General features: G+C 41.5%; 2 protein-coding genes across 2 annotated transcripts; both read left to right on the top strand.

Moving 5' to 3' along the window:
• Positions 1 to 68: 68 nt before the first annotated feature.
• evc (EvC ciliary complex subunit 1) lies at positions 69 to 15,577 on the top strand. Its single transcript, XM_080424206.1, has 20 exons — positions 69 to 568; positions 1,158 to 1,274; positions 1,568 to 1,657; positions 2,682 to 2,905; positions 3,442 to 3,526; positions 3,647 to 3,745; positions 4,221 to 4,361; positions 4,510 to 4,674; positions 5,326 to 5,542; positions 8,720 to 8,865; positions 10,631 to 10,729; positions 10,835 to 11,047; positions 11,227 to 11,336; positions 12,186 to 12,399; positions 12,582 to 12,797; positions 12,945 to 13,080; positions 13,539 to 13,641; positions 13,970 to 14,096; positions 15,044 to 15,143; positions 15,330 to 15,577. The coding sequence occupies exons 1-20, from the start codon at positions 389 to 391 to the stop codon at positions 15,476 to 15,478; spliced, it is 2,931 nt and encodes a 976-aa protein (XP_080280332.1). The 5' UTR covers positions 69 to 388; the 3' UTR covers positions 15,479 to 15,577.
• Positions 15,578 to 18,211: 2,634 nt separating this feature from the next.
• LOC308082246 (major intrinsically disordered Notch2-binding receptor 1-like) lies at positions 18,212 to 23,430 on the top strand (the record flags this gene model as incomplete). The annotated part of the gene is made up of 3 exons (XM_080423927.1): positions 18,212 to 20,254; positions 21,235 to 21,453; positions 23,236 to 23,430. The coding sequence occupies 3 exons, from the start codon at positions 18,212 to 18,214 to the stop codon at positions 23,428 to 23,430; spliced, it is 2,457 nt and encodes an 818-aa protein (XP_080280053.1).
• Positions 23,431 to 24,007: the final 577 nt, after the last annotated feature.

Genomic DNA, 24,007 nt, shown 5'->3' on the forward strand with positions numbered 1-24,007 from the left:
GAAACCAGCCTTTTCCATCCATAGAGGAAAGCCTGGTGACGCGAGGATTCCATTGGCTACAATCTTCATGGAAGCTGTTGATGCCGTAAAAAGTTACTTTAGTTTTGATCGTTTGATGTTAAAGGAAATGCATTGACTTCAGTTCATACTATGAGGAAAACATCCAGCGATACATCTTCACCAAAGGCTTTGCCTGCTTTTGTCAGATCTTCCAGTGTTTTCGTAGAGACTACATTGTGGATGTTTTCGTTTGGAGATTCACAAAACGACAACAATGCAACTACTTTGCCTTTATTTCCACGCCGTCCCGCTGCTTGATGGAGTTGTTAGATCATGACCATACTGTAGCATATTAGATCATGACCATACTGTAACATATTAGATCATCATGACAGATCAGGAGTGGACAGCTGAATGCACCACGGATGTATTGGTCAGTTTGACTGAATCTCTGCATATATTCACAGGACTGCTTACAGTGTCTACTGTGTGTGGAGTGTTCTCTGGGCTCTTAGCCTCTAGTCTTCTGTATGTCTTCTGCCTGAAGCCTATGCTGTTGACCAGACAAGTGAGTTCAAACCACAACCTACCCATTCACAAATAACATGTTTTTAAGTGAAGTAAAGAATACATGATTAGAACATGCTTAAACATTCGACAAAGGTCTTACAGGACCCCAATGGAAACAAGCCATAGTGCTTTCTTGGTTTTATCCTTTTAGCATCCTTTTGTATGGAACTGTACCTCTGTGCTTTTTTTGCAAACCGAATTTGCAAATCAATCAAGTCTAATATTTCTACTATTGCTACAAATTGCTACAAAACCTCGTCATTTTGGGGCATAAACAAGAAATTGAAGGATAAAATTTGATAATGATGCACCCGTGCATGTTCACATCATGTGTACTCTACATTACTTAAGACTTCTTTTTTTTTATGATTTTTGACAAAATAGCCAATTTCAAATCGAGGTGCCTAGATGTCCCTAGTGCCCACCTATCCTGTATCCCAAATAACTATACCCCACCCCCACACCCTTCTACACATAAGCAGACGTCCTTAAATCTGTTAACCTGTGGCTTTTACAGATTTGTTGTGTTCAATGAAAAGCACACAGAACCCCTGGTTAATCATGGATTTGTATTGTTGTTGCAATAGGGTTACAATGCGAGGAGATTGTTCGAACCAGAGGATGCAGAAGTCGACAACAACAACCAAAGTGACTGTGTCAGCAACAGCAAAAAGGAGGTTCAGAGTGGCACCATTAATGTTAAAGTAAGTATAGGCCTATTATTATTCTCCAGTATCACAAGGAATAGTTTGGCCTAAATACAATCAACGTGGTAAGTGTATAATGTAGCTTGAAACAACAGTGTCAGTCAGTGTATAGCCTACTTGCAGGAAAGATACAATTGTACTTCCATTGTATAACATCTACAAAATGCTTATAACATACACCATTTGATAAACATTAAAGTGTATATAATTGCATAAATTAGGTCTCAGGGGTCTTGATGAAGCCTAGTTAATGTTTCACAAGCTCTTCATTCTGTTTATTCATCTTCCAGGACAAGAAGCAGCAGCTGCCCATAAACAGCGATGTGGCTGCGTTTGCATCCAGAGCAAAAGTGGTTTACCCCATCAACCAGAAATACAGAGTAAGAAGACTGAACCCACTTTAGATCAATACAACTGAACCCACTATTGACCCATATGACTGAACTCTTCAAAAGATGTTTAGGGTTGCCTTAAGCCCAAAAGGTTTGAGAACCACCGGACTCTATGCGATTGAACCCTCCATATATCCATATGACTGAACCCCCTATAGATCCATATGACTGAACCCCCTATAGATCCATATGACTGAACCCCCTATAGATCCATATGACTGAACCCCCTATAGATCCATATGACTGAACCCCCTATAGATCCATATGACTGAACCCCCTATAGATCCATATGACTGAACCCTCCATAGATCCATATGACTGAACCCCCTATTGAACCATGCGACTGAACCCCCTATAGATCCATATGACTGAACCCTCCATAGATCCATATGACTGAACCCCCTATTGAACCATGCGACTGAACCCTCTATAGATCCATACTACTTACTGAACCCACTATGGAGCCATACGACTGAAACCAATATGGATCCACGTGACGGATACGGTGGTATAGTGGTTTCATACTACTGAATCCACAGTGTAGATTCATATGACTGAGACCACTATTGATCCATATGACTGAAACCACTATACTACTGAATCCACAGTGTAGATTCATATGACTGAGACCACTATTGATCCATATTACTGAAAACACTATACCGTAGCGTAGATCCATATGAATGAACCCGCTATGGATTCATACGTCAGACACTATCCATACAACTGAACCCACTATAGATCCTGCAGTCTCAGACTATATGACAACATATACTGTATGTAATGGTCTCTTTTATGTTGTAGTAAAATAGAAATTACTTTTCCCTTTAGTCAATTTAGCAGGTTCATGTTTCATCACTTTGCTGAGGAACAATATGGTTTACCTACTCTATGTAAAATGAGCAGAGATGTTCCAGTGCAATATAACCGGATCCAGGTTAAGAACCACCTAAGTTTCCAGTCAAAGTTTACAAATGTGACGATCTGCCTTTAAAGATGTCCCTTGTTCCAGCCTCTAGCAGATGGAGCGTCTAACCCCTCCCTACACGAGCATGCCAAGCTGCCATCGATGCCCAATGATGAGTCCTGCTCTTCCTCATCTGGGGAGTCTCTGAGCCAGGAGCAAGACAATGACGACAGCAGTCAGTTTATCTCCTCCTCACTGCTCCCCAAGAGCCTACAGAACCAGAGCTTCACCAGGGTCTCCCACTACCCACACACACTGACACAGATTGGGTATGAGCCTATCATTATTTATTATTATTATTATTTTGTGTATTATCTGAGAGTATATTGTCAATGGGAGATTAGATTAAGAGCACAGAATAAAAACAAGAAGCTAGAAAAGTGCGCTCCTCTGAGAGCAGATCTCTGCCAGGCCAGGTTGGCTACCCAGGGCCCACAAACTTTGGAAGTCAATCATAGCCAATTGAAATGGAATATAAAAAAACAAAAAAGCCTAGCCTCTGGCCTTCGGCCGTCCAACCTGGCGGCGATAAAGAAACCAAACCTACAATAACTAGTTGAGCTGCCAACTTGCCAAATGTTGCTAAATTATTGTATTGAGGGTGTCTGTTTGTTTTTCTGTGTATAGTATACAGTAAATTATGTAATTCTGTCTCCTATCTTCCACCAGAGGGCACTCAAGCAACTCAACTATTCACACCTTTAGGTTGCCTTATTGCTGTAACAGCAATTACAGTTAGACTAGATTTAGTTAGACTAGTTAGTTAGATTTAAAATCACAGTCTTATGGAGTCTTGTTTCTCCAGGTTTGAAGGTAGGATCAGCTTGTACTGTTTGGCCCTTCAGGATATTCAGCAGCATTGCTCTCAGCTCCAAGAAGAAAAATGTCAGGTGAGTGTACATATCCTTTACTTTTTACATAATCATAATAGATATCAAGTAAATTATGTAAAATGAATCCAAGTTCATAGTGTTTAATTTTTGGGGTCTCTTTTTGTCTTTCTGTTGCAGATCTTCCTCCAAATTATGAAGATAATATTCAGTCATCGTTTTCCCAAAGACAAAAACTATGCAGACTTCTCCACAAATATTCTTCAAATGCAAGAAAAGGCAAATAGTTTACTGTATTTGATCTATTATTTGAAATAATGAACTGTCATAGTCATTGGTTTTATTACACAGTTTTTTTAACACAGAAACAAACGCAAACAAAGCAGATTCTGCCAAGATATAGCATCACAAAACCCAGTGCAACATTGTGATGTTTATTTAGCTATTTGGTTTAGGAAGCAAACCCGGACTGGATACACAGATCCAGATCTGGATTTTCAAATACTATTAAAAGCAACAAGAAATGCACTTTAAAAAAATGCCGTACCAGGTTTTGTCATATTATTTATTGGTAGAATCAGCTTTGTTTGCATTCGTGGAACCCCATTATGTAAATATACCTTTCAAGCCGGGAACCCCTTTTGGGGTTCCCTTTGCTATGTACAGTATATAGTAACATCTTTTTTTCTTTTTTTTTTAAATACATATTTGAAGTTCAATTTCAATGAATTCTCATCACTTGTTGTCATTCCAGGAACTGGATGAATTGAAGAAAAAGGTGTCAACAGCCCAGAATAGTAGTGATGGAAATGAGGACCAACAGGCAGACGCTCCTTGTACCCTGGAGGAGATTGAGAGAGCCCAGAAAGATCAACTAGAGCAGAGCCTTCAAATGGTACCAAACACCAGAAACATTTGGATTAAAGAAATCCAAAATTAAACAATGCCTTCTAGGTCACACACAGACCAAGTTCTTTTTAGAATAGTGAATTATTGTGTTCCACTTTTTTGTTGACTGCATAACAAAGTTTGTCTTTTCACAGACCAAAGGATTCAGCAGGCAGGTTGAGGCCCTCTGCAAACATCTCCTGGACAGGAGGACCAGTGTTGTGCCTACAGAGGAGGCCCAAGAGATCATTCATTCTCTCACCCATACTCTTCTATTGATGGAAAACCACTTGAGTGACACACAAGAAGCAGACTTAAAAGTGAATGTATATTTTTTTTGTGTATCGTTTGAATTACTGTCACCTGATGCCACACGTAAGAGTAAACCCACTCCATTCTGTGGAAAATACCATTCAGATCACACAGTGGCATTAGTGACGTGTCGTTCATGATCGATTCGTTCAAAAGAACTAGTTCATTCGCCATGAACGTGAACGAGCTCGTTCACTTTCTGAAACTGTTACGTTCACTTGCGACATAAAAAAAAACGCTCCCGCCATGGTGTTTTACACACATTATAAAACATACACTAACCACTTTAGCCCTATTTTATACCTAGGCTATTTGAAAATAGCAGATCTACAAGCTCACAACGCGTCGCATCGCGACGTGTTGTGAGCTTGTAGATCGGCTATTTTCAAATATGTTAGTACTTTTACTTTTGGTACTTTAAGTGTATATTTTGATGCCAATACTTTTGCACTTTTACTCGAGTAAACTTTGTACTGAACGAGAACGTGAACGAATCATTTGAACGAATCATTGCCGTGAACGTAACGAAATCGTTCGTTCACTGAAATGAACCTTTTTTCCCACCACTAAGTGGCATGTGGTGGCCTTGTTTATTGCATTATTTTAGATTCCATTGTACACTTAGTTTCAATAACGTCTGTGTTTTCCCCTCCTCTCAGAGGACCCAGCAGAGGTTACTGTGGTGGGAGCAGTTGATGGGGCTGCTTCAGTCCCAGCCTGCCCTGCTCAAACAGGAAGTGTCTCTGAGGCAGGCCCTGGCAGCCAGGACCCTGGAGCAGCTGACGAGTGACGATCACCTGACCTTCGTCTTCATGGAGAAGACCCTATCGGAGCTGCATGCTGCGCTGACTGGGGCCGTTCAGCAGTGCAATGAGGGTAACAAAGAGAACAGAGCTTTGATGTCAATTTAACCCTTTAACTCATTCAGTGGCAGTGCCATGCTTATTTATGGAATTTTGAGTGCCACAACCAAAATTCATTGTAAAAAAAAAGTGCTTAGGAGCCGAGATACAGCCTTTTTTAGTAAGTAGTTAAACAAAGAGTGAATGGAGCAGCAAATCTTCAAATCATCATATCTTGGGTTCTGAACATTTTTTTCAAAAAAAAAAAATGATATATATATATTTATTTTTTTTGACGTCTTAGACGTCCTGTGGCACCCAGGGCTATTTAGACGTCGGACGTCTTAGACGTCCTGTGGCACTGAATGAGTTAAGACAGGGAACGCATCTGTGTCATTTTAAGATTTCTTTGGCTACATAAAAATAGCAGATATACAAGCTCATAGCGCGGCACCGAGTGCCGCGCTATGAGCTTGTATATCTGCTATTTTTTTTTCAAATTGTGAAAATTTGTGCAAATCTTTAGGTTGAATACATATATATTTTTTTAAAGCGAAAGTTTTTAACTCAAATCTTTTTACAAAAACAAAACTCAATTTTACAAATTTCTTGTAAATCCTAAAAAAAAAAATTTTGTGTCAAGGACCCCCAAAATAATATGTATTTGTCCGCGGACCCCCTCCCATCTAAAAATATTTTGCCTAGAACAGTGGTTCTCAAACGTTTCAATGTCAAGGACCCCATAACTCAAAGTGTACAAATGGAACCAAATAGAGCCACAAGGGTCCCTTTGGTTCCATTTGTACACTCTCAGAGTTACAGACCTGTAAAAGGTCCTTTTGGAACCCCCTCAAGGCACCCTGAGGGTCCCTGAACCCCACTTTGAGAACCACTGGACTAGAATTCTTAAAACAACACTCCCAACTGCTGTGGCAGCGTCTCAAGTGAGAAGTATAATAGCCTAGTTCTCAAACTTCAATGAGCTGCTTTCTGAAAATAGACCGTTTTCTGGGAACCCTCTTTTGTTCCCTAAATAAGGTCAAGTTTGCACTGAACACCACCATGCCTGTACTGACATTTAAACTCTCACCAGTCATTACCTTTAGTTCGTTTTGGCCTTTTCAGGGGTTTGTAACAAAAGATAAGACGACGTTGTTTCCAAAAGATGATTGTAAATAATAATATTGATGTAATAATAATAATATACTATTGTTGCAAATTGTTTAAAAATCGAAATGATGGTATATGAGAGGTGTGTCGGTCCATTATGCTCATGCATCGCAATGTGTTGTGAGTTGTAGATCGGCTATTGTCGGCGCACGACACCTGCGTTCAACAAAGTATAATGAATGGGGCTTTAGATCAGAGGTGTGTGTGTGTGCATGATATTTTGCATGGGTAAGTTGTAAAGTGCAAAACATAACAAACCCAAACCAATAGCAACCAAAAACGGCCGTGGAAGAGAGAGAGCTACCACAGTGTAGAAACAGGGCGATAGTAATGTGGCGCGTGCATCCGGCTTTGTCCAGCGTCTCTACACAAACACAATTGGCCCGTGTTCTGGTGCCAGTTGCACCACCTCTCACTAAGTTCAAACTTAGCCTAGTTATAGCTTAAATGGCTTTTTAAAAAAGCCATTTAACCCATTTAGCCGGGAAAGTATCTCTGTCATTTTTAGATTTCTTTGGCTATTCAAAAATAGCAGATATACAAGCTCATAGCGCGGCACCGAGTGCCGCGCTATGAGCTTGTAGATCTGCTATTTTTAGTTTTTTATGTGAAAATTTGTGCAAATCTTTAAATATATATATTTTTAAAATATATATTCAAAGATTTGCACTCATTTTCACGATTTTAAAAATGAGCTTGTAGATCTGCTATTTTTGAATAGCCAAAGAAATCTAAAAATGACAGAGATACTTTCCCGGATTGAATGTGTTTAAAGCTATAACTAGGCTAAGTTTGAACTTAGTGTGAGGTGGTGTTCTGGCCCCTGGGGAGGGAAGCCGGGCGGGGAGGGTGATATCGGTCACTGCACGTATTCCTACGGGCTGGGGCGGCACCTGTCAGCGGGGAGTGTTGGGCGGGAGGAGTAGGACGAAGGCTCTACGTCCTCCCGGTAGGGTCTCCTCACTGGCAGGTGAGTCAGTAGGATACGACAGCAGTGACGACACAGAGATGTGTGTGGGGAGGAATCAATTGGCATAACGACTAAATTGGGGAGAAAAAGGGGTAAAAAATTATTGGCTACTCAAATTTAAAATTAAATTAAACATTTTTTTAAAGTAATGTGGCGCCGTATTGGATGCATAGTCACACTGTCATTAAAACGCATTGTCAAATTTAAACCAAAAGCTTACTATGACTAAAACATCCAATCTTTAGCTATGATAATAAGGTACTATGTGTACTATATTTTTATTGAATATTTTATCAGGCAGAAATGTTAAAAACAGCACAAGTAACAGTTAAAACACTTTGTCTAAAAGGTCTGTCCAAAAAAGTCCTTGCGGTCTTGTTTCCATTGAGGTCCTTGGTATTCAATTCATAACGTGTGTGTTATTTGTGAACAAGGCCGCACTAATCACAATGCAGTGTTCAGGCTGCTTGTGTACATGTCCTAGTGTGGTGGCAGTCTACGCACACCAGGCAAGACGAGGCAGGCAGACTGGGGGTGGGGTAGTCAAAATACAAATACTGTATATTATTACTATTATCTACTGTGGAACTTCTCACTGGCTGGCTCTATGCCTGATTGCAAATAAGATGCAGAACTTTAATTACTTATTATGGGTCCAAAGCAAGTCATTGAATTTCAGTTTAACCTTTGAGCCACGCAAGACTCTGAACTAGAAAGGAGGCAATCTGGGAACCCATCGTCAAAAAAAAAAAGAATTAGCTTGAGATATTAGAAAGGAGGAGGCTGGGGTGCAGCAGCATGTGAGGCAGCATTGGCGTAGCAGAGATCAAGTGTAGGAGGAAGCCATAATTAAAAGGACCACCATGTTGTGAGAAGGGGTTTGATTGGTACGTAGATGCGTGGCTGATTAGAAACGCTGATTCAATCACTGACATCTGATTACAGCTGGGGCGTACGACTTATGTGCCATGCATTAAATATCACAATGCTTCATTTCTGTAAATCTGCCACTTTAATAATTGATGTATAAAACCCAGTTACCCACTATAAATTTGCTCTATTTTGTCCCAGAGTGCATAAGAAAGGCAAAAGAGTTGGTGAGTGACAAGTGCAGGAAGACGGAGTCAAAGCGGAGGAAGCTTCAGAGGAGCCAGGTGAAGGAAAAGAGCTGTGTCCTGGGTTCAACAACCCACAATAACCCACAACACTTCCTCAAGGTAAGTACCTCTCCCTCCATATCACAGCATCGAACAGGGATTATTATTAAATTACTGGTCCTTTTCATGTCTGTGATTGTAGACCACTGCCACAAATTACGTTTACAAAAAGGTCGATCGGAGTAATTAAAGTGTGTCGACTAGGGGTGTGCCGATATATCGTCCCGCGATATATCGCGATACGTTTTCGTGACGATATGTATCGTTTTTGACAACATTTTTTTTCGGGTCAGGTGTCACACTATTGCCCTATTTGGATTCAAAACGGCTATTGTAGCTGAAAAGCTACAAGTTTGCATGTCTGAATAATGCAAAACAGAAATATTTATTTGCATTTGCTTCCCCCCCCCCCATATATTTTCATAATAAAAAAGTGCCATATATCGTATCGTATCGATGTCGTGAGCCCAATATCGTATCGTATCGTTTCATGAAATTAGGCACACCCCTAGTGTCGACCATAATCACCACTGCACGCCCTCTGTTCGAAAACAGCAGGAGACCTGTGTTGCCTCTTCCCTCAGTTTCCTCTATCTAAAGCAGAGGTCTTCAACAGGGGGTCCGCGACCCCTAGGGGGTCCGTGGAGGTACTGCAGGGGGTCCACGAAATTGTTTCTAGATGAAAAATACATATAATATATATGTTTTTTAAATAAAATCTTTAAAAAAAATGTCCATTTGTCTTTAAATATTTATGTTTCAAATAAATCATGATTCTGTCCATTTTTAATAGCTTCTATACATGATTATTGTGCAATTGACAGATTGTTGATAGTATTAACATTGGTTCTCAGTTAATAAGGTATGTTTATAAATGACAGTGGTACGGACACCCTACTCACTGTACCTACATGTATGTTTAAAATAAAAGCATGAATATATTAATCTGTCTATTATTTTAATAGCTTAGTATTGAATGCACAATAACATGGTATGTTAATACATATGAAACACAATTTTATACATAATTATACAATATATGTTGTAGCCCCCCCACCCTACGAGGTAGGGCAGTGTTATTCAACTGGTGGCCCGCGGGCCAAATCCGGCCCCAGCGGAGCTTTCTTGTGGTCCCTGGAACATATTCCACGTTCCAATGTAAAATGAAATGCAAATAATTTTTACTAGATAGTTGGTTGTACAGGAGGAACATTTTGAATTTTGGTTGGCATGGAAGCGTCTCATATGAATGAAAGTCTTTTCATTAGTTTTCAGCACCCAGGTAATAAGAGCACAAGCTCATATGATGTGTTTGTCCATCTTCCATCTTCTCCATCTTCATCCACTTCAAAGTCCACACAAAACTAACACATACACGCTAATGGATGCATTAGGAGAATAATTTCTTTGGTGTAAATAAACGACTCAAAACTCAGAAATAGTTACACATGGATGGTCTGTGTTGTGTGATGTGATGTGATGATCCTTTATGTGCTCCTTTTAGTTTTGCGTGGATTTTGTCCAGCTTCCATCTTCTCCATCTTCATCCACTTCAAACACATCATATGAGCTTGTGCTCTTATCACCTGGGTGCTCAAAACTAATGAAAAAAACGGCCCCTGACTTCAAGTCATTTTACAATTGTGGCCCCCTGCCTAATCTAGTTGAATATCCCTGAGGTAGGGGGTCCCTGCTCCATCTCCCCATCAGTTTGGGGGTCCCTGGCCTGAAAAAGTTGAAGACCCCTGATCTGAAGAGTATCCAAGCAATGAAATGTAATGGTGCAATTAATGTACACTGAATTGAACCTGGACCTGTACTCTAGGTCTACCAAGAGCTGATGTTGAAACATCAGCAGCAGAGCAACGACCTGGAGCTCCAACAGGATGACAGAGTGGCTGAAGCTCTCTGTGACCTATGGAGGGTATGATGACCTTTTTAATGGTGTGGTATCTGAGTGTTTGCATTGTGTGTGCTTGTCTGTCTAGCATTATTCTTATAAAAAAAGGTATCACTTATGTATCCCCAGAAGCTCCACTCATCCTGGTCAAAGAAACTTGGGGAGCTAGCCAAGGAGGTGTTCCTCAACGCTCTCCCAGCCCAGTCAGAGCTCCCTGTGGAGCGCTGTGAGAAGCTGTGGTTGGATCTAGAGGAGGAGCTGCTTTCACAGCTCCAGCAGTCAGAGTCCACAACCAGCCGGCAACTGGAAGACATGAGGGTTCACCTGGATCATGATGGACAGGTAAACTTATTGTATTTTCAACTAACTATCAAAACCTTCAAAGTCCAAAGTCCAGCTATCTCATTTCTAAACATTTCATGAAAATATTTTCCTTTCATGTTATGTAGTTTATAGATGAAACATGTTAAATTCATGTAATTGATAAGGAAAACTCCCATGTATCTAACCTATGATGATAGGTATGGTGTGAGGAGACAGCTCTGGTGCTGTCTTGCCTTAGACATCTAGGGGAACAACAAATGAAGATCCTCCAAGCCATGGTAGTCAGGCAGAGCTACTCACTCAACAGGTGAGTTCGGGAGGCCTCTTGTATCATATGGTGCTGTTAGTTCTAACATCCAAGTCTAACTGATAATTGTTAGATTCATGAATTTTAGACCCCTGGTCTAGTCTGGAATGACTGGAACTGACTGGCTTTCCTTTAGATCATTTGTCTCCATAAATGGAAAAGTAACAAATTGAATGACATGTGCACCAGTAACAGATATACCACACAGTTTTCTCTAATCTGATTATTGTATGGCTAGCCTTTGTTGAATAGGTTGTGATTGGTCAATCAAGGCACTTTGCAGACTATTTCTGAATAACAGACTGGTCTGCCTCTGTTTACATTGCTATGGAACTTTCAAATTATTGTAGCTGTGTAATAAGCAGCATAATGTAACAGAAATAATTCAAAATAATCCCTCACATGGTGATGCAGGACTAACACAACGCAGAGGTTCACACTATACCTCTTAAAGCTGTTACACACTTAAGAGTGACACCATAAACCACACAAAATAGCAATTTTGTAATGGGCAGTTTATTGATCAATTTGTAGAAGTGAACAACTGTATGGTAGGCTATCATCAGTATCATTGGAGATGTTGGTTAGATGTGTTTATATCGTGGCAAAACGTAGGAGAAGTTTTTACCTTGTACAAAAAAAATGATGTCCCAATTTTGCTTGACGAAATCTCGTTGCTGATACGCAAGTTTACATTGACTGGATATGAGGTATACAAATGGTGTTGACGTACGAATGAATTGCACAAATAAATGGCCCATGGTGTGTAAAGCCCCTTACATTTGTCAGCATTTTTATTCCAAGGTATTATCGGTTGACAGTAATAGCCTACTGTAATGTGTTTTCCAGCCAAGTGGGTATGCTGATAGAGAAGAAACATGAACACATGGTCGTGGCAGTGCAAAGACACTTTGTGACCAGGCACTTCTGTCTGAAAGTGCTGAAGGAGATGAGGCTCTCCAAGCTGAAGATGCTCTCACGGGCCGATTTCAGAGCCCTGCTGTTGGAGGATCACAGTAAAAGCCAGCTGACTCCCAGTTCAAGTCCCAAAGCTCAGAACAAGGTGGGTAAAAATATACTAAATACAGTCCTTTCAACTGAACACTCATTTTCGTTGTGATTGGGAGTTATGTAGACACTCGAAAAGTGGATGGATGTTACATGTTAGCTTTCTAATCACTGTTATTTTCTATATCTCAAAATCGTGGTATACTATACTGTAATGTTTCCTCGTGCCGACCACAGGACAGCACTGCTAGTCTAGCAGAGAGACACCTGGGCCCAGAGAGCCAACTGGTGGGCCACAGCTTCCAGCAGGAGTTTCTGTCTGAATTGGAAACAGGGGTGGAGCTACTACAGAGTCATGCCCAGTTGCTGTTAGGCCACACCCTCAGCTATGCCATCTGGCAGCTGATGGCAGCTAAGTCACAGACTGTCCCGCAAAAAGACCAAGGCTGGAAGGTAGGAGTCCTAGTTTCCATCATGCCATGATCTTCCTGCTTGATAATGATCTTACTCACCTCCCATGAAATATACGAACATCCAATGATTGTTTGTGTTTTAGAAAACAAGTTTTCTTTTTTCCCCTCCGAATGCTCCTTACTGTAGCGTCACTTGACAGAAGTAGCCTCTGAGAGTGTGTATGTGACCAAAGGTTCCCTCTGTGCACTGGTCCAAAGCTACTACTCCCATATGCAGGACACTACCAGAAAACTACAACAGGATCAGTCAAATATAAGCAGAGGTGAGATGATAACTGAGCTCAAATAAAATGATATGCATGCGCAACCATTTGCATAAACCTCTTGTATATAAGCCCTTACATTGCTCTGTATCAACACATGATAAAAGTAGTTTATGATATAAATATACCATGGAAGCATATCCTTTTTAAATTTAATTCGAATATATATTGTAACCACTTTACATATTGCAATATATCCATCTCTAGCTTTTCTTTATTTGTATGTTATTTGTGTTTTGGTCCTTAAGGGGTAATGCCTTTGAAAGCTGAACTATGATTAGACTGCCTTTGAGCATCTATAATAGTATTATATCCAATGCTGTTGCCATTGCGTTATTACTGCCAACTGTTGTGCAATAGGCGCATTATGCAGATAATATTTGGAGGAGACAGAATTCCAAAATTCTTTCAAATGCTACTATATATAATGCTTGGCCTATATGTGTGACATTATCCAGAGGAGATTGAGAGACAAGAGAGCAACAATCAGCTCAACAAGGCCCTGCTTAGAGAGCTGGCTAACTGGGGCAGGAAGCCCACGTCCACTGAGTTTCAGCAGAGGTACAACAAACCTATATTGCCCTCTGTATGCAGAAATTCCTACACATCATCGCTGTTGGGCAGAAACCTTGTACAAAATGGCTTAACCATTTTAAGTTTTTCTTATTTTTTTTATAAAAAAATAGCAGATTACAAGCTCACAACGAACGTGCATTATAAGCTTGTAGATCTGCTATTCTTGCTACTTTTGTGTGATACATATAGTATGACAAAGTAGGGCATTACTTTACGGGGGAAGAAGAACAAAAAGTTGAAATATGGGGATACAAGGTTTCTCTCCAACAGCAACGATATGTTACCTGAGCAGACTCTTTTTTTTTTCCTGAAGGGTTGAAGTCCACAAACGGAGGGTGTTGGAGCAGTATGAGCTGGAACAGGAAGTGGTGTGTGAGATGTTGAGGCGAAAAAAGGTCACCCAGGATCAAGCCATGGACAGAGTTAAAGAACAGTTAGTGGTAAGTACTGTGTGTGTGCATGTGTGAACAAGCATTGCTAGCATCATATGATGTAGATTACATCACCTGCTCATGTCCACAGGGACAAGTGCATGACTATGTCACGGCACAAGTCCTTCAGCTGTCTGGAAGAAGGTCATTACCTTGTGTATTGGGTGCAGCCTGTGTTGCTCGTGTTGCTAAACACGTGCACGTCTGCAGACACAAAATTGTAGTAGGGCTGCAACTATCGATTATCTTCTTAGAGATTATTTTATTGATAGATTCTTTTTTCAATGAATAAGCTGTTTTATACTTTGTCACACAAAGGTGTCGTGCAAAAATAGTGAACATAGCAGATCAGCTATTTTCACTATTGTTTTACATTTTCATATGAACAAAATTAAAGAATTCTCCACCTATAATGACATACTCCAAATCAGGTTAGATTATTACGCAATTATCCTATATTAAAATTGGCTAATCGGCGGGCGGACGGACCACGTCACTCTGACTCAGACGTAACCAGACAGATGAGATCTCCATATGGGCACAAAAGGCAGGCACAGGCAGTAGGGTACATCGGATATATTCTGACAAACATGACACTATGACTCTGACATATCGCTCGGATTGGCGGTGCGACGTAGGTGTGAGATGCTAGATGCTAGTTTTATTAAATTAGCGATTATTTATTTTTATAATCTAAATGGATCAGTTTGGTTAACTGTTGCACCCAATTGTAGTATAATAAGAACCACGTCGTGTCAGCTGTCCGCTAACCCTCGCGGGGGGCAAGTAGAATCAGGCCTTTACTCTTACCTGTACCTCACCTCTCCTTACTCTTAACCTGTTGCCACTATATGCAATTCCCCCCAGGGATCAATACACGTTTATCTTATCAATATAATATGAAGTAGAGCCATAGTAATGCCCAGATTTTGCCATTGTGGTGTTGTGTCCATCAGGAGGCAGAAGGAGCCTTTATGGCTGAGTTGGCTGCCTTGGCCAGAGTACCTCTCCACTGCCCAGAGCCAGAACCCAGCAGTCAGGAGGATAACAACACCGGTAAAGGAAGCTTAAGTTATGTGCTGAGGCACAGTTTTATATACAGTTGTCCTGAACTTTCCAACCTTTGTGAACGTGCTGTTTGTAACCATTGCCCTGGGAAATGACAAAAGAACAAAATAATATATAGCGAATTGAAACCATCTGTATGCTCTCCTCAATTTGTTTTGTGCCGTGATTCCACAGGTGATGAGAGTCCTAATGTATTGAACCTGCTGGCCCTGAATCCAGCGTTGGACCCTGCCCTGAATCCATCACTGACTCCAACCATTGTGACTCCAGCTGTAAAACCAATGCAGAAGAGAAAAAGAGAGCGGGAATCTCAGCTGAAATGAAGTGTTTAAAGCTGTGTGTGTGTGTGTGTGTGTGTGTGTGTGTGTGTGTGTGTGTGTGTGTGTGTGTGTGTGTGTGTGTGTGTGTGTGTGTGTGTGTGTGTGTGTGTGTGTGTGTGTGTGTGTGTGTGTGTGTGTGGTTGCACGTGCGTGCATGCGCGTTTGTGTGTAAATAACGTTGTGTGTGGAATGTAAAGGACATCTTTAACGCCTGATATTGATGTTTGTTTGTTGGTGAAGCTAGTGTATGAAAGATGTATCTGTAGTTGTGTTTTGGTTTAGCAACATGAATCTACAGTATCTGTTTGTTTTATGAACCATCCCATCTCTGTTATTTCACACCATGATGCATGTTTCTCTTTTTTATTAAATAAAATACTTTTTACTTAACAATCTTTTTTTTTGCTGATAAGAAAATATTTGTAATGTATAATTGGTATAATAGAAATGACATTATGACAAATTGTGCAACATAAATGTACTTTGAGGTTTCACCTACAAACTTGATTATCTCCCAGGATGCATTAGTCAGTTTAAGTCAGTGTTGACACCATATGGATTGCTAGACAGTAACATATCATAATTCTTCTCCTATACACCCACTTTGTTCTCCATGCCACGGCTCACTCACTGTATTGATTCCCAGTGATTCCCCAGTACATGCCTGATGGATGCGCTCCTCTCTGAGCTGTCGGGTGATTTGTTGATGTCCAGTCTGATTGTGCCAGAGTGCTACTACTCAGGGATGAAAGCCTTGCCTTTCTCTTCCTCTAATGGGGTTTTAAGTATGTCTTTTATGGATGATAATGCAGGGTAATGGTTGACAGCTCTGGGCAGAACAGACTGGCGGACAGTTGACGGTGTGCAGGCACCAAAGTAACAGGCCTTATGGTTTACTGTCAGTGCAGTGATGATTTAGGAGCCTCAAAGCATTCATTTTTAAACTTCCCTTTCTCCATATGCAAACTTAATGCCAATTGTGCAATTCGGACATACCACTCCTGCAGAAAATGTGATGTCTGGCGATGATTGTCTCTCTAAAATCTAATTTATAAATTAGATAGGCCTTCTATGTGTTGACTTTGCAAGTGTAGTTGAAGATAGTGAGGGAAACCGTTTGGATGTACATGTAGTTAGCTGTCCCTTAGGAGACTGCAGGGACTTGTGGGAAGATGACCTCGTTTCTAATTTTCTCCTCTCTGCCTGGGCTGTAGGCTAGTAGCTGCTTCAAACAGAGAAGCCCATTAGAAACACAAGATGCTCCGGACTCGATCTATCTGGCGGAATATGGTCTCGATATTAATATAGAACACAGGATTCAATCTTTAATCTTTAAGGATCTGTTGGAGTCTTAACTCTCTCAGGTAAGTGAGTTTAATTCTACTACAGCTGATTAGAGGCGTCCTGCAATCCAGTTGCTAGCTGACACAGATAGATTGACTGATTCCCATCGGGTGCCATTATGTTTTATATCAGCACCAGAGCCACGAGCGCTGAAGGCGCACGTAGCACCGAGTTGCGTCTTGATATCGGTAACAGGATAGGTGGGCAGTAGGACATCTGGGCACCTCCATGTAAAATTGGCTATTTTGTCCAAAAAAATAAAATATTTGAATAATGTTTTAAAGTAAAGTACAGTATTCATGATTAGAACCTGCTTAAACATTCAACAATTAAGGTCTAATATTTCTACTATTTCTACAAATTGCTACAAAACCTGTATATCCAGTCATTTTGGGGCATAAACAAGAAGTTGAAGGATACAATTAAGTCCGATAAATGATGTAGGCTACCGTGCATGTTCACATCATGTATACTTTACTTTACTTAAAACACATTTTCAAATATTAAATGTTTTAACATTTTGGACAAAATGGACAATTTTACATCGAGGTGCCCAGATGTCGCTAGTGCCCACCTATCCTGGATCCGTCTTTGATTTAATTCCCCCGTATCCGTATGTTCCACAAATGATGGAATGTGGGGGTTTTGTAAATGGACCCAATTTAAAGTTCTTCTGTGTTGAACTTGTGAGTGAGTGACGCAGCGAGGAGGTGCGCATAGGAACACCGTCACCAGATCAGATGGTCAGTTATTTTAAGGTTCCAAAATAAGGTCGCGCTCAGAATTCTGACTCAAAGGGCTTTTTCCGTTCGAGATGAACGAGTCCTGGCTGGTTTTCATACGTTTTGTCTGGTTGTGATGATGTAGAGCTGCGTGTAAAAACTGTTTAAATGTGCATGACTGAGGATGAATGTTGTAATTGTATTTATTATTTATTTATTTTATTTATTATTTATTTGTATGTATCTTGTATTGTGAATTTGTACTTCTATGTACTGTCATGTAGCCTACTGTTCTCATGTCTTACTAAATAAAGTACATCAGTCAATCAATAATTGTCACCCACTCAAACTGGTTATTCATAGTATTTGTCAATATATAGAATGAGGCCTTGAAAATTACATATGTTTTTGACACAAAATTTATATTTTATGCCATCATTATTCAGCACTTCTATCCTACAGAATTTTGATGAAGAGGACTAAATGTAGCCTGTTTAAAAATATATCCCTTATGTGCAGTGACAGTCCATTAAAATGATGATGATTTATTTTTTATTTACTTTGGACAACAGGAGAATAACTAGTCTCAGACTATTCAGTCTGAGACTGAATAACATACTCTTCCTTTCCACCTGACAACAGTTTGTGTTCCCTTTCCAGGAGAGCAGCCATGGCCAGCCTGCAACAGGAATACCCCTTGGTACTTCTAGGGATTTTGGAGGAGCTGTCCAACATGCGGCATTGGCTCTCTTTCCAGGACCTCTGCCGTATGGTCAGCACCCGCTTTGATCTGGCGCACCTCGTAGAGCTAAGAAGCCTGTTGTTTGCTGCTGCCAGCCAAGACCCTTGTTTTCCTGCCACTCTCTTCAGAGACAGGGTTACAAGCAGAGGCCTGGGGTTATCCCCCATAGGCGTGGCCGCCGATATTGTAACCATGTTCAATCTCATTCAGATGACGGGCGTGGCTCTCGATGAAAGCCAGCCAATGAGAACCCAGGTAATCTTCCCCGGCAACCAATCCCTAGGGCGCTCCCTGCGTGGAGTCAATCACCAGAGCTACGTCGGACGGGAAAAGGCACGTACCCTCTCAGACTCTGACAGCCGGCCCACTGATCAGGAGTTGCTCTACCCCGCGTCAAGTTACTCGAGTCGCAAGCGAGGAAGTCTTCCTCCTGATCCGATCTCTCTCTTATCCGATCTCTCCTCCACCCCTCCGACCACGACCAGGGCCAGGGCTGTGTCTTTTGATTGGCCTCACAACACACCACTGTTCCCTGGTGGTCAGATCCCCAGCCAGGCTATGAAGAATATCTACCTGCCTTTGGAGACGGACAGTGAGTCTAGTGGAGATTCTGCACAGATGGAGGTTTTTGAACCTGAACAGGGATCCTCTGCTCAGAAGAGAAACATCTTCAAGAAGGACTTCCATAACCAGCCGCCACTCATACCACAGGTGACTGTTAGTAGTGAGTCTCCTAGTCCTGGCATAGGGCCGAATTCCTTTGACAGTCACAGCTTTGAGATGCTCCACAACCCTTATCCTTCACCCACACCTGGCCACACTCCACCAGAGCACCGGGCCAAACATGAGAGCCTAGATGGTCTGCACCTGGACTCTACCTACTTTGGGCCAGGATCACTCCCAGAAAGTTCTCCCCACCATCTTCAACCCTCTAAAACCCCAAAGTCCATCTGGAACAGCAAGAGTCACAGTCTGGAAGACCGCATTTTGGGAACAATGGGGCTAGGAATGGAGTCACCAGGGAACCAGCCCCCAAGGCGATCATCCCCAGCCATCAGCAAATTGGGGGCTTCCACGGGATGGGAGGGTACTGGATTGTTTATAGGACTTGATGGACAGGTCAGGGCTATGGGAACCCAAACAGACCCTCCGGACCCCCGGCTTCTCCGGAGCATTGTCCAGGCTGACCGCCTCTCCTTTATGACCTCATTGGACGACCCCGAGTTTGGCGAGGACGACATCAGTGCCATCTTCCGTTTCTTGGACGATATGAGCATGTGCGGCTCTACCGGTGTCCTGCACCACAACGATGGCACTGCGCCTATCAACCAGGACACTCCTGAGGCCCGGCGCGGCCGCCTCGGCCAGCTCCAACGGCTCTTCCACTCACTGGAGAGCAGTGATGACGGCATTAAGGCCAGCGTCTGCAAGCTGCTGCTCCGGATGAGCCAGATTGAACGGCAGCTGGAGTCACTGACCGATGTCAAGACGGAGATCGGCCGGGTGCTTTCCACCCTACAGCGGCTGGATGACAAGATCCCCCCGCAGCCCATCGGGGTAGGTCCTGGTGTAGGAGAACACTCAGGGGGCCGGTGGCTGGAGCCTCTCAGTGCTGGTGCTTCTTCCTTTAGCAGCCACCCCGTGACCCCTGGATCAGAGATATCAGACCCTCAACCTCTGTCCGTGTCTGGGCATCTGTACCCAGCAACCAGCACTAGTAGTCTGGAGTGGAGCCGATGGAACGCTTCTGGGGTTCAAACAGATCACAGCAGCAAGGGTCAGATTGAGTCTAAAGGCGTTAAGGAGGGCAAGAGGGATGCATCGCTGCGTCGGGCGGCCAAATCCCAGTCCAAGGAGAAGAGTAGTAGTATGGATTACCAACGACCAAGCGTGTCAACCTCTGCACGAGACTGGCCAGTATCGTTTTCAAAAAGTACAGACAGCAAAGATTCTCAAGGGAAAACACGACAGGTATTTTCCTTCTATTCTGTGAAATGCATTTTATATTTGACTTTAATAAGAGGGCAAAGCAAATATGATTGTGTGGGTGTACCAATTGTGTGCATGCCTGTGTATCCTCATGTGTACATCCAAAAAGATTGGATAGGTATCAGGATAGATGATAGGGTATCAGAGAAAATTATGAATGATGTACAGTACAATAACTGATTCCACTGACCTTATGTTCATATGGGAATGGCTCAAACCACTAAATATGTCAGATGCGTAATTAGTCCACTGCAGCAGACATTTGTGATTATGTGGTTAGACCGCCGTGGCATATTCTGTTAGAAATAATTGTTGTTTTGACTGGTTTGCAGAGAAGCAGTACCTCAGTAACACTACTATGCAGTTGTTTAATATCACTGCTGTGAGGGGCTGGTGTATAATTGCAGTGGTGTAACTAAGTGCATTTACTCAAGTACTGTACTTCTCAGAGGCAAATATTATACTTTTACTCCACTACAATTATTTGAAAACTTTAGTTACTAGTTACTTTGTAGATTTTGATATTATTACAAAACATACATTACCCACTTCAGCCCTATATACATTACGGCTATTATAAAATAGCCGATCTACAAGCTCACAATGCGTCGTGATGCGACGCATTGAGAGCTTGTAGATCTGCTATTTTCACATTTGAAAACTTGTGAAATGGGACATTCTGCATAATGAGTACTTTATACTTGTGGTACTTTATGTACATTTTGATACCAATGCTTTTGTACTTTTACTCAAGTAAATTTTGAATTCCGGACTTTTACCTCTGAGTATTTCAGTATTGACACTTTTACTAAGTAAAACATTTTTTTTAAACTTTTTCCACCACTGTAGCCTATAACTGGTTGTAGCTCATGTTATAGCTATTTTCTTTTTCTTTAAATAAAATGTTTCTGGTTAATTAAACATTCATTAGCTTGATTATTATAATACACACTCCTTTCTAGATGGACCAGTCAAACAGCACCACTAACCTGCTCTCCCAGAAGCCCAAGAGCTTGATGGACCAAGTGTTTAACTCCGCCCTGTTTGGACAGAAGGAGAGCAGTCTGATGGGGGGGATGACCTCTGGGAAGATCATGGACCCCAGACTGGCAGAGGGAAGGGGGAGACAAGTCTGGACCGTAGATGAGAGAGAGTCACGAATTTCCCCTATGAATCTTCAGGTATTACTGGAAATTCGTCATTTTCCCCCCCAAAATACACAAATACATACACATACACATACACGTACAGCATGTTTCCTATTGTCTTCATATTTCATATGTAGTTAATACTTTTGTTCCAAAAGCCCATCTAAAGTTTATATTAAATATTATACGTATTTAAACACTAGTATTGTTCATGTCACCAGTAGTCAGGGGATATTAGCAGAAAGATTTCCAATCTTGGAATATCATCATTTGTTTTGCACCAAAACCACTCCTTGGGCTAAAAACAGCCCAATCTCAATGGGCTTTTTACACAAAAAGTATACCTGGACAAGGATGGCTATGGCCGTTTTTAGCCCAAGGAGTGGTTTTGGTGCAAAACAAATGCTTGCAATGGATTCAGAATCATAAAAACACCCTAGTTTGACCCCTCACATGCTACTTAAAACAGAATTAAAATTGGATTTCTTTTGCCCTGCATGGAAATGCAGCGAAATGGTGGGTACCCCAACTTTCAGCAGCTGTCAAAAATTCTCCTAGGGAAACTGAATTTCAGTCTTTGTGAGATGTGTTACTAGACACCTTTACAAACACATTGGTGAAGATTTTTTTTGGTAAGGAATTTATTCCAAGATTGGAAATCTTTCTGCTAATATCCCCTGACTACAGTCCAAAGTATGTGGGTTTGTTTGGGTGGTGTTGCCTTCATGGGGATATGGATATGATGACGGATCTGCAGTAGCCTGGAAACCAGACCAATCTGCCATTACAAAAAAATCGGCAGATTTGGTCTCGCTCAGTTGTGATTGGATTTCACTCCCTCCGAAGTAGTGAGGGACCAATCAGGGCCCAGTATGCAAATATGGGGCGGGTTTATCAGCAGAGGCATCTTTTTTTTTTTTGCCCCTTAGAAATGCAGGTTCCACACAGAGATTCCAGACTAATGTCTACGCAGTGATATTAGTCTGGACATGCCAGGCTAGATCTGCAGCGTGTGGAGTTCTGTACGTACAGTAAGACCAGAGGGCTTCCTTCCCCCACTCACAACTATTTTACAGTAGCTTGGTCTTGAACATCCTATCTGGACTTTTTAATTTTGACAGAAATCTTCCACGAATCTTTGTTGTTTGTGGAGTTAGGTAGAGGTATGTATTAAACATTATATTTGCATAACCTTTTTTCTTGACTGCATACAATCGTTGACTCGCTTGCGTTGTGATGCTTTGTGCCCTTATTCACGTTTTGGAGATTTATAAAGTTGAATCTCTTTACTCTAGACTATTAAGGTTATCTTATTACGGTAATTTACAGTAGCTCTGTAAGACAGACAATTGAATTCATAGCAAATTTTTACTTTGTTGCGTGTCGGTGTCATATGTGGAAAATAGCGGATTTACAAACTTACAATGCTTCATAGTAATGTTCTTTTCAGCTTTACTCTATTTTCTTCTTTCTAAAAGAGGCCTCAAGTCTAGCCTTAGTCTAAGACATACCGTATCTCTCGGTGGAGATCTCTCTTGGACAGAAAATGTAGGCAAGAAGTCAATCTCTGTGAATCAATGTTTCTCCTTTGGCAACCTTTTAAGAGCCTTGTGTTCAGGCCAGGGCACGCCCATACCTGACCAGACAGTGCATCAACCACATAATGTCAACAGCTCCGACTGCAGACCTTTGTTGCATTTCTTTCCCTTCTCTGCCCTTGCTCGATTGATTCTACACTGTCTTATCTATTTAAAAAAAATTACAAACTGCATTAACAATAATTGTAAGATTGCTGTTATGTGTTCTGTCCCTCAGACTCAGGAGTCCCTAAACCCCAACAACATGGAGTTCTGGATGGAAGACATCTATACTCCAGGATACGATGCTCTACTCAGGCGCAAGGAGGCCAGCCAACGTCGGGTCAAGTTCTGCAAGCTGGGTGCGCTTATTGCCACCGCAGTGGCCATTATCCTCGTCATTGTCGTTCCCATCTGCACCATGCGCTCATAAAGGTCCTCACTCAGTGCTCTGATTGTCGCGCAATTGTCTATGCTTCTTTTTGAAATGTTTACCTTCCACTCGCATCTGCAAGCATATGAGTGCTGTACCCAGGGACACAATTTCTATGCACTTATACCCAGAGAGATTAGTGCATAAGACTATAAGACATACAAGAAACTGTGACCCCAAAGCAATGAATCAATATAATGATTAATTGATGATTTGATGCATTTCCTGCCACTCCACATGCAGCACCATCAGGTAGCCTATGACTGTTTTGCAAAAACGTGAAGAATTTGGCCAGTGTTCACATTACCATGATGTTTGCCTCAACACCTAATGCACAAAAAGTGATCTCAGTTTGTTCACTCCTATATTTTCTCTTATTTGACCGTAAACAGTTATGTTCTTGCAAATTTAGTTACTAAAATTCAATAACTGTGATATCACTCTGAAAGCAAAAACAGATTTACTGAGCCAGTACAGAAATGCTCATTCTGATGCTTGTTTATGAAAAATAACACTGGTGCAAATACATTGTGAATAAGCTACAGTTATGAGCACTGCCTGACTCTTCAAACTCAGA

This window comes from Gymnoscopelus braueri, assembly GCF_963280865.1.
Source record: "Gymnoscopelus braueri genome assembly, chromosome: 3".
Lineage (NCBI taxonomy): Eukaryota > Metazoa > Chordata > Actinopteri > Myctophiformes > Myctophidae > Gymnoscopelus > Gymnoscopelus braueri.